Genomic DNA, 9,975 nt, shown 5'->3' on the forward strand with positions numbered 1-9,975 from the left:
TATTTGTGGTTGTGATGTCACGCTGTGGTGACCCCGAACAGGACAAGCCGAAAGAAACTTACTTTTTTAGAATTACTTTAAATCTAATGAAACCGATCTGAACAAAAATGACATTTTTTCTGCACCAATATGGAAGTAGATTAGTGCCACCAGGATTTGAATTTGAAATGTAAAATTATCAAATTTTCAATAGATGTATTTCAGTGTAACTTTTCAATTTTAACAATTCAACCGGCGACATTTCGCTGTCTAGAATTCACCGTCTGTGCCACCAGGCAGGGTTACTTCAGGTCAGAACTGAACAACCAGCCAATCACAGTTACGCTTTCTTAGCATGTGACGTCACGTGACTAAGAAAGCGTAACTGCGATTGGCTGGCTGTTCGGTTCTGACCTGAAGTGACCCTGACAGTGAATTTTAGACAGCGAATTGCAGCAACTGTTGAAGATGTGATCACTTTACATTTCAAATTTGTGATATTTGTGAGATTTCTGTCACTCAATCAGACTTCTGCGAGTGTTGACATGAACACGACCTCCAATGAAAGATGGAGGATGTTCTGTCGTGAGCATTAGGACAGGCGTCAAGCCTTAGTGTTTGACACCTGTGCTTTAATTGAAGGATACGGCAATTGTGCCGGTACAAGTGACCCAAAACTGAAATTAATAAGTAGATGTCAAGGACGTGGCGTTGCCGGTGGACAGGATGCGTCGAAACGTGAGGTTGACGCGAGGCAGAAGGACTTTCTTTCGAACGGGGAGGCTGTGGTACCAGAAGGTGTTGGTGGGCGGGTTCATGAGGAGCAGACTCCCGTGGGCCAGCACCAGCTTGACGGGCTCGACGCGCCGAGCACTCCGTTTCCCTCGCGCGTCCCGGTGGCGGAAAACGAAATCCCGCGCGGCGCCGAGCGAGACCGAGGCGATGGGCGACAGGGGGTCGAGCTCCTTCTCGTCATCCCGGTGCTCACCCATGTGGTCCTGGCCGTCTTTGTACCTAGACAAGAATCCAGTCAGAGTCTCAACAAATCCACCGTGCGCGCGTTATATTTCCTACCTGTTGACCAGGACAAAATTGAACGTGTGTCCCGTTATTTTGCCGACAGAACGGCGAATGTATTCCAAGGTGGGCGTCCACGGGCAGGCCAGACGCGTCACTCCGGAATAAGTGTACGTCAGTCCTCTCTCGCCGTACGTTGCCTGTTTCCTGGGGATGTCGTACACCTTTCCGAACACCTGCACTTTTGCTTCTTCCCCTGAAACGGAAAGGTGGCGTCACTCCACCACTCGTCTACCTTTAAAAGAATACGATGCTCGCTACCTGTGGAGTAGATCACCTCCTCCTCCAGCTTTTGGAAAAGTCGGTCAGCTTCCTCCTTGGTGAAGAGCAAAGCGTAGTCGCAGTCGAGATTTTCGGATTCTATTTTTCGCCAAGGGACAGGATCAGAAAATTCCTCATCCTCAGCATCTGCTAACTCTTCCTGGACATTTTCTTCCCCTCGTTTCAACTTCTTCAGTGGTCTTATTTCAGCGTCATCGGTGCATGTACATTTATGCGCAAACTTCTCCATTGCACTTATTTGAAGAATATTTACACCATCTGCAGACACAAATAAGGAATATGATCTCTAAAAAAAATAATGTTCTTGGGTTGGGTCACTGATCTAAAAAAATAAAAAAAGACTCGGTGGCTCTTTGGCCACCAAAACTGAAGTCGCCATCTTGATACTCCCAAAACAATCATGCCGACCTCTGCGTTAATCGCCGGTTTCATGGTTGTGAGAAAACATTCCACAGGTTTTTAAGTTAAGTTAGAAAGATTTACTTTGTCACTGTTAAAGTTTGCGTGTAAAGGTTTTTTTTTTATTTTCAGATGAGCTTAATTCACTTGAACAAAGTTTTGTTTATGCTTGTTGTTTGCTCTGTGCTTCAGCTTTATAGACTGACAATTTTTTTGCGAAAAAGCGATATTTTCCCAAACAACATCAGTGGATAAGCAAGAAAACACATTTCCTGTGAAATTTTTTGATGAATTTCATAATACAGAACTCTGAAAATTGAATTTGATTTTCAAATGCGAGGAAGCAAGTTCAAATTTTCTGTCTGAAACAGGACGTCAAATGAACAATGCGTTTCTCTAGTTTATTTTCCCTTATTTCCAAAAATATATCGAACTGATTGACTTAAAATTTTATGTTTTTATGACAAAAAATGCTTAATTTTCTTGCTATGTTATGATGCTTTTGCTTCACGACGTATTTTTGGAAAAGTTAACATGTCACACAAATCGGGCCCTAGCTAATATGCAAGGTTTCTTGCTAGCCACGGTGTTCTATGTCTTTCCTTTGCACTTAGTCTTTTTTTTTTTCTGGCTTACCAAGTCAATTTAAAAATCCTTCATGTTACCAGAACTGAAAAAAATGTCAAGCTCACGACCAGTTTTAATTCAACATGCCAAACTTTGAGAAAACCCCCTCCATAATCCAACCTGTTAACCACTCCCTCCACACGTTTTGGGAGTACCAAGATGGCGGCCAACTGGCTTCAACCAATCGACATAACAGTCTTTTTTTTTTTGTTTTAGATCAGCGGTTTGGCTGCACAAACAGTCCAGCTGAGGAATCGTGACAATGTTGTAGTTGTTTTCACGGCTACATAGCAAACCTTGCTACGTACCGACAAGTGCTGTGGTTTTGCCGTCCTATCAGTTTCCCCCGTGGGCATCCATACGAAGGAAGATGAAAACAAGTTCAAGCTGACATTCATATAGTTTAAATAAAAAGATAAAGCCTCCCACCTCCAAACAAATCAACTCGAGAAGCCACAACACAACAACACGTTCGCTGACCTGAGTGTTGCAAAAATCCCGATGTATCGTGAACGCCTCACAGCTCATCTGCATCCTATATTCGTGACGTCAGCATTGGCGCGAAATGTTCGCGGTCGTCTCGCCGGTGCGACTTTTACTTTCTTCCGGCATTGCTTTTCATAATTCATACCGCCGGAGCGACGACATGATCGGCCAAAGGACTATTAATTCCTTTTTCTCAACGCTCTCCAAGAAGACGTCTTGCAAAGACTTAAACAAAGCCGAGAAGGATGCTAAGGAGTCGGTGAGCGTAATGTTTTTCCGAACTAATGAAGAACACGTTGTTAGCTATTGCTGACGCCATTAAAAAAAAACACACAAAAAAACCCCCAAAACTCATTTGCAGCCAAATAGCAGCAGCAGAAGCAGTCGCTTGCGCTCTTTTGAAATTGCTTACAGTTTTCCAACTCAGTTGTGGGCGTGATATTCATTACACGACGTCGATATTAATTACATAGCGTCAGCATGTTCGCTGTGCGCCGCGCGCTGGTTCGTCCGGAAGTTTCCGCCGCAGTTCGCCCCTCACCCGCTTTGCGTTTCGCACGATTCCCCCCAACCATGCAGAACAAGCGCAAGTCCTCGGAGCTCGAACCGGAGCCCTCCGTTTCCCGGTCGGCTCCTCTGTCTCAGGAGCAGCTGGACCTGATCGCGCGTAACAAGAAGGCGGCGTTGCAGAAGCTCTGTGCCGGTCGGACTCCTCCGGGCTTTGCGGAGACCTGGCAAAAGGCCCTGGAAGCTGAGTTTGGGAAACCTTATTTCAAACAGGTGAGTCGGACACACACCACCGAGGACCTACGTCATAAAATCACGTGACTTTTGTTTCCGTCGCCATATTGCCGGGTCAAACGAAGCATTGCTCAATCATCCCTGTCAACTTTTCAGAGTGCCATCCTGTATAAACTACCCCCCCCCCTAAAAAAAAATCCTTTATAGAGAGCAAAAAATCCTTATAACATACCGAAGCAAATTATATGCCAATTTAATGGAGGGGAAAAAACACTAAGTTATTCAATGGTTTTTATTGTAAGTTAATGTATATTTAAAAATCTATTTAGTGGCATTAGTGTGTTCAGAATTTTATTCATGTGTAACTTTCTTCACCAACTCTAAATGCTGACAACAAAACACACTATTTTATATGACTTAACAAGTGCGAATAAATGTGTTTAATTGTTCCTGTAAGAGAGGTAACACAACTCAAGGTGTCGCTCTAACGTACCCAAACTCACGGCGGACACCCGGTGACACCGCGGGGAGGAAAAATGTGTCATCTGCAATTTTGAGGAAGCACTTTGGAGGAAGGTGAACCTTACCGATGCACGAGTCAGGACACCAGCAAGTCGACCGCAAACGCTCCGCTACTGAGCTCGACCGACCGCGACGGGAAAATGTTGCAAAACCAAAAGAACTTTATGGGGAGAACGGAATTTGGGCTGCAGTTTCAGAATCCATACGATTTGTGATATACGGCCGGATACCTAAGATTCAGCACAAAATCCGTATGAACTACGGCTAAACCGCACGAGTTGACAGGTATGCTCAATGCTAAGTCAGTTGGAGACGACACGGGAATACGTCTTATAGCACGACACCCAGAGTTTTATCCGATACTGTTAAACGTTTAGAAGGTGATAATAAACAAAGATACGTGGAAAAATGAGAGACACTTGGCATAGAGGATCCATATTTAATTCTGAAGTCGATGTTTCCGCCTATAAGAAATTAGACTGTTAACCCGTTTCCGCTTGTCTTGGACACCTGGATATACACATGGATCTGGTGAGGAAGTCTTCGAGATTTTCACAGAAAAGTCTGGACGCATACAAATACTTCGTTGGAATAAATCCGACATGTTGACGGCTCCTGAACGCGGAAGCGTATTCAGCTTGTTGCGGGTTTCGTGTAGGTGGGCGCATCTGTTGCGTGGTTGAGACAGACTGCGCATGCGTTTTTGATCAGAAGCAAGTGTGAGAGGAAAGAGAAAGTTGATTCACGGCGACCGGGAACTGCTGTGCGCAAAAAGAAAAGTATAACAGCAAGTCGATGCTCCGTGATTTTACTACTCCCGCGATTGAGCTTCAGAGTTGCGACGCTAGATGGGAGTGAACCCAGAGAAGGTAAACCTCGCCTACGGAGAAGCCGTCTCCCGACCACGGTCAAGCAACCGGAGCAGGAACGGTTAACGTTGTCTAAGGAGTGATGAGCTTCGTCTCTTTTCACCAGAATCGCTAAAGTACTTGCTTTTTTCACCGGAGTTAAGCTAACAAGTGATGGCCTCTGCAACGGGCTACATGTTAATCTTTGCCGGAATCCATCGACCTTTTCAGCTAGTATTCAATACAAACACCAATATTTAAATGAGTGATCCCTGTTTTTACACAAACTCGCATTCATTAACTATGATTGTAAAAAGAAAAAAAAAAAAGGACGGAGACGGCTCCTCCGTACACGGAAGCGTATTGCTGCCATACGTAAACATCTCTGCGACAAACTGTTGATTTTCTGTTTTTTAAATATGCATTGTTCTTAAATGAATCAATTTGGCATTGTAGATACTAATTGGTAATTTGAGATTCAGAATAATTCCTACCTGAAATGAAGTTATGGCTACACACTCGTGTGTACATGTTTAATTGCCGAAATCCATCGCTATTTTCTGGTCTTTTCAGCTGGTTTTCCAGAGAATAATCTTTTTGAAGACCTCTCGTCTTTTGTGACAACCAACAGCACAACAGGTCTCGGGCAATGTTCCCTCTAAGATGCGCAACTGCGCATTTGCACACTTGTCGCACGTTCTGAATGAACTACTACGTTTTTTTTAACACAGCACCACACTGCCTCTGACAACGAGCTGCTGGTCGGTCACACCGGGCTACACACTCTACTTCCTAGATTACCTGAACGCTCCCACCTCCACTCTTAAAGGGGTACACTCATTATTACAAACACCGCCCACCACCAGTGCTTTAGTTAGCAACACAGTCTGGGCAATGTAGAGCAAAGAGAGTTAGACGTGCTGCTTATGTTGACTCTCGATAATAATGGTAAAAATAAAAAAAGAAGAAATGCTGTTGCTTTATAAATGTCGGACTATGTGAATAATGGAAAAAAAGTGGTGAAACTGGACCAGATTTTCTCCTTCTTCGAGTGAGAAAGATCTGGTCTGAAGCCAAAGTAGAAAGTGCAGGATGAGATGGTGTATAATGTTAAAATTCCACCTTGGCACGGTTTTTGAACGTCTTGGTTTTCGTACAAATCTGTTTTCAAAATTAAAAACAATTTGGGTTTTTTCCCCCTTATTATTGCTTTTTTAAAGTTATTCTGCACTTTTGTTAATAAAAAGTTTACAAGGCTGGGGGCTGAGTCGCTACAGATACGGTAATGCACTCCCAGCCTAGCATACTCTGCTAGGCTAAAGCATACATTTTAAGCAAAAAATAATTATATTTGTTAAATGATTTAATTATATAAAGTATTTAAACTATACATGTATTTCTACTATGCAGTTTATTATCAGGAAAAGCTAAAAAAAAATCGCTTAAAACATTTTTTAGGCTTGGAACGCATTATTTCATTTTCCATTAATTGTAATTGGAAAACGTGCTTTGGTTTTCGAACGTTTTGGTTTTCAACCAGCCTTCTGGAATGGATTGTGTTCGAGACCCAAGGCACCACTGTATAGGAAGCAACGAGTCTTCTGGTCTACAGTTTGCCAACGTAAACCTCTTTCACACCCTTAGTTGATCCAGTTTGTCGACGAAGAGCGGAAATGCCACACCGTCTTCCCGCCCGCCGACGATGTCTTCACCTGGACACAAATGTGTGAAGTCCGCGACGTGAGTCCCATCGATCCACCTTGCACGAAAGTTCTGCTAATCACACATTCCTGGTCATGATAATAATAACTAGCTGTGTTTACATTTCCTAATCGCCACAGCAGTTAACCATTGCAAACGTGAAAAAAATATCATATTTCATCATTGTGTCACTCCAGACTTTCCCCTTATCTCTACCTCCAGGTGAAAGTGGTGATCCTCGGTCAGGACCCGTATCATGGTCCAAACCAAGCCCACGGATTGTGTTTCAGTGTCAAACGTCCTGTGCCTCCCCCTCCCAGGTTATTTGCATGTCAAAGTATTCTGTTGAATTTATCCAGAACCTTTTTGTTCGGTTTCTGTGTTAAACCCGTCACCGCTATTACCGTAATTTCCGGCCTACAAGCCGCCAGTTTTTTCACACGCTTTCAACTATGCGGTCTATGGGGGATGCGGCTAATTTGTGCATTTTTCTGGAATACATGTGCCGAGGAAGTGACTTTTACCGGCCGTGTTAGTGCTACGTTAGCGCTGTTCTAGCGTGTTGCTGCTGTGTTACTAGCGTGTCTCAGTGATTTTTTTTTTTACATTTTTTTTAACCAGTGTGACGGTCTGAGCGCCCCCCCGTGCTGAAAATTCTCTTTGTGGGCAATGCACATTTTGTAAACTTCCGGCCAGTCTAAAACATCCCCATGCCACGCTTCAACATGTGCCATTCGACAACTTTTCGAAGAGTGTTCATGTTCGCTATGGACGTTTCAGAAAGATGACGTACATATATGTGAATATCTTTTTAGCAACTTTTGTTTTAAGGTTAAGTTAGTGTAACTCCAGTTCAGTCACTCCGGACAAGTCGCTCTTTTTCACAGGCCTTTATTAGCACGCCAACAAGCTTATCTGCCGACATGCCAAAATATCAAAGATTCCACATATGCCGTAAGAATTATATGCATACACATTAAAATTCATATTACACAAATAAATGACATAACACAAGCAATAAACACCTCATTGAGCTGTCGACCGAACTGAGTTATTCTTCTTGCTTCTCTCTTTCTAACTAACTCCCGTCGAATCTTTCCCACTGATCCACTGTTTGTAGAGGAAGTGCCCCAAAATAAGCGACCTGACACCAACAATATTGGTGAACAAGGTTCCGCTACATAAACATGGACTAACACAATGAAATGTTTTCTCTCAATAACATAAATTCTTCTTTACTCTAATTCACTCTTTAAATCAAATGTATAAATAAACAACAAAATTAACTCAAGTATTATAGATGACACTTATGGCAGCTACAGTTAGGGTTAGGTTATAACGTATGTTAGCTCCCTCTATGTAGAAGAAGGGGAACTACGAGACCGGGGGATTTCCCAGTAAGCGTCTGCTACGTACCCAGAGTTCCCCTGTTAATAACGCATGCGGATTAATCACAAGGACACTTTTCCGCACGGGGGAGCACTCAGACTGTCACACTGCCCCTGTCAGCGCCGTGCTAGCTTTAGCGCCGCGCTAGCACTATCGTTAAACTCTTTCTGTGTACCGTCTAACACTAACCACAAGGGGGGGACTCAAGCGGAAAAGGTAAGAATGAGACCGGTGGAATATATGTGCCGAGGAAGTGACTTTTTACCAGCCTTGTTAGCGCTGCGCTAGTATTAGTCCTGTGCTAGCATGTTGCTGCTGTGTTACTGGCATGTCTCAGTGATATTTACCGGTAAGTTTTATTTCCTTGTTAGCACTAACTTTAGCGTGGCGCTAAAGCTAGCGTTAGCGCTAACTTTAGCGCGATGCTTGGGTTAACGCTAGCTATAGCGCGGCGCTAGCGTTAAACTCTTTCTGGGTACTGTCTTTGTAAATATCTCGTGTTTCTACTGTATGTGGGTTTTAATGTGGGTTGCGGCTTTTACACAGCTGCGGTCTGTAGGCCGGGAATTACGGTACACAACTTTTGCATCCATTTCCAGTTTGGAAAATATGTACAAGGAGCTGGCGAACGACATCGAAGGCTTCCAGCACCCCGGGCACGGAGATCTAAGCGGCTGGGCCAAACAAGGTTCACTTGTCGATTTATAAATTGGCCGAACGGTTCTCACAACGCACGCCGTAAGTGACGCGAGTCACGTACCGCCCGCAGGTGTGTTGTTGCTCAACGCCGTGCTGACGGTGCGTGCGCACCAGGCCAACTCGCACAAAGACAAGGGCTGGGAAACGTTCACCGACGCCGTGGTGCACTGGCTCAGCGACAATCTGGAGGGGCTGGTGTTCGTCCTGTGGGGGGCGTACGCTCAGAAGAAGGGAGCCACGATTAACCGGGTGAGCGCAAATACGGTTGCCGCGAATACCGGAAAAGAAACGCTAATGATTTTTCCCGGGATCGCCAGCGACGACACCACATCCTGCAGACGGCGCATCCTTCTCCCCTGTCGGCTCATCGCGGATTCTTTGGCTGCAAGCATTTCTCCAAGGCCAATGAGCTGCTGGAGAAATCTGGGAAGTCACCCGTTGACTGGAAGGCACTTTAGACAATCTTTCTCGCACCATGTTGACTAACTACGCACTCCTCTATAAGCTTGGTCATATTTTCAGTTATCTTTCGATAACATGTTTACACTAGACACTGTTATGCTTCGTGGAAAGTTCCTTTATTGCCTTTTTTTTTTTTTTTTAAATACATTTCGCACTCTTTGAGTTTTATTGTTGCATGTTTGTACAATGTGGGCTTTTTTTTTTTTTTTTAAATGCATTTAAAGATGTTACTACCTCTTGCATTTGATGGCCTGTTGGGCTCAGTTGTGACACTGAAAAATTGAGGTTATTTTATTTTATTTTTGAGTAATAAAGACTTATGACAAGCACACATGGTTTCCAAGTATGTCATTCACTGTACATTTTTAGGGAAAACAAATTTAAAAAATTTGAGGCGCACTTGAAGGTCGAGTAAGGATGAATTTGTACTACTGAATCGATAATAAAAAAATAAGCATTTTGTGAGGCAAGCTTCTATGGAAAGGAATGACCCATAAAACTGTACAATTTATAATAAAAAAATTGCTAAATCGTTTCTACATGAAAAAGCCACTGATCTAACACAAAAAAAAAAGACTGGGATAGCTCAATGGCCACCAAAGCTGAAGTTGCCAAAAGCGGATATCCGCCATCTTGATACACCCAAAACAATCATGCCGACCTGTGCGTTAATCGCCAGTTTCGTGGTTGTGAGAAAACATTCCACAGGTAAATTAGAAAGATTTACTTTGACACTGTTAAAATTTGATGTAAAGGTTTTTAT

General features: G+C 43.6%; 2 protein-coding genes across 5 annotated transcripts; one reads left to right on the forward strand and one right to left on the reverse strand.

Moving 5' to 3' along the window:
* Positions 1-402: 402 nt before the first annotated feature.
* On the reverse strand, positions 403-3,517 carry alkbh2 (alkB homolog 2, alpha-ketoglutarate dependent dioxygenase). Of its 4 annotated transcripts, none has more exons than XM_061818352.1 (5): positions 3,392-3,470; positions 2,673-2,697; positions 1,318-1,596; positions 1,054-1,252; positions 403-993 (listed from the first exon to the last, which is right to left on the reverse strand). In XM_061818352.1, exons 3-5 carry the CDS (start codon positions 1,565-1,567, stop codon positions 663-665), a joined length of 780 nt encoding a protein of 259 aa, XP_061674336.1. In that variant the 5' UTR covers positions 1,568-1,596; positions 2,673-2,697; positions 3,392-3,470; the 3' UTR covers positions 403-662. The 4 variants fall into 4 exon arrangements, with proteins under 4 accessions (XP_061674336.1, XP_061674334.1, XP_061674335.1 ...); XM_061818350.1 differs by lacking the exon at positions 3,392-3,470 and adding an exon at positions 2,845-2,923; XM_061818351.1 differs by lacking the exon at positions 2,673-2,697 and having other exon boundaries at positions 3,392-3,517.
* unga (uracil DNA glycosylase a) lies at positions 2,696-9,543 on the forward strand. The gene is made up of 7 exons (XM_061818349.1): positions 2,696-3,109; positions 3,430-3,630; positions 6,606-6,701; positions 6,885-6,982; positions 8,651-8,739; positions 8,821-8,999; positions 9,068-9,543. Exons 1-7 carry the CDS (start codon positions 2,930-2,932, stop codon positions 9,206-9,208), a joined length of 984 nt encoding a protein of 327 aa, XP_061674333.1. The 5' UTR covers positions 2,696-2,929; the 3' UTR covers positions 9,209-9,543.
* The last annotated feature ends 432 nt before the right edge of the window (positions 9,544-9,975 follow it).

Source organism: Syngnathoides biaculeatus, chromosome 4, assembly GCF_019802595.1.
Source record: "Syngnathoides biaculeatus isolate LvHL_M chromosome 4, ASM1980259v1, whole genome shotgun sequence".
Lineage (NCBI taxonomy): Eukaryota > Metazoa > Chordata > Actinopteri > Syngnathiformes > Syngnathidae > Syngnathoides > Syngnathoides biaculeatus.

Bases quoted from the DNA above. Each gene is read 5' to 3' on its own strand.
- alkbh2 (XM_061818350.1), bottom strand. From the start codon at position 2,898: ATGCAGATGAGCTGTGAGGCGTTCACGATACATCGGGATTTTTGCAAC. The intron at 2,698-2,844 runs GTCAGCGAACGT...GGAAACTGATAG, and splicing joins GGGATTTTTGCAACACTCAG to GACGGCAAAACCACAGCACT. The intron at 994-1,053 runs GTAGGAAATATA...ATTCTTGTCTAG, and splicing joins AATTTTGTCCTGGTCAACAG to GTACAAAGACGGCCAGGACC.
- unga (XM_061818349.1), top strand. From the start codon at position 2,930: ATGTTCGCGGTCGTCTCGCCGGTGCGACTTTTACTTTCTTCCGGCATT. The intron at 6,702-6,884 runs GTGAGTCCCATC...CTCTACCTCCAG, and splicing joins AAATGTGTGAAGTCCGCGAC to GTGAAAGTGGTGATCCTCGG. The intron at 9,000-9,067 runs GTGAGCGCAAAT...CGGGATCGCCAG, and splicing joins AGGGAGCCACGATTAACCGG to CGACGACACCACATCCTGCA.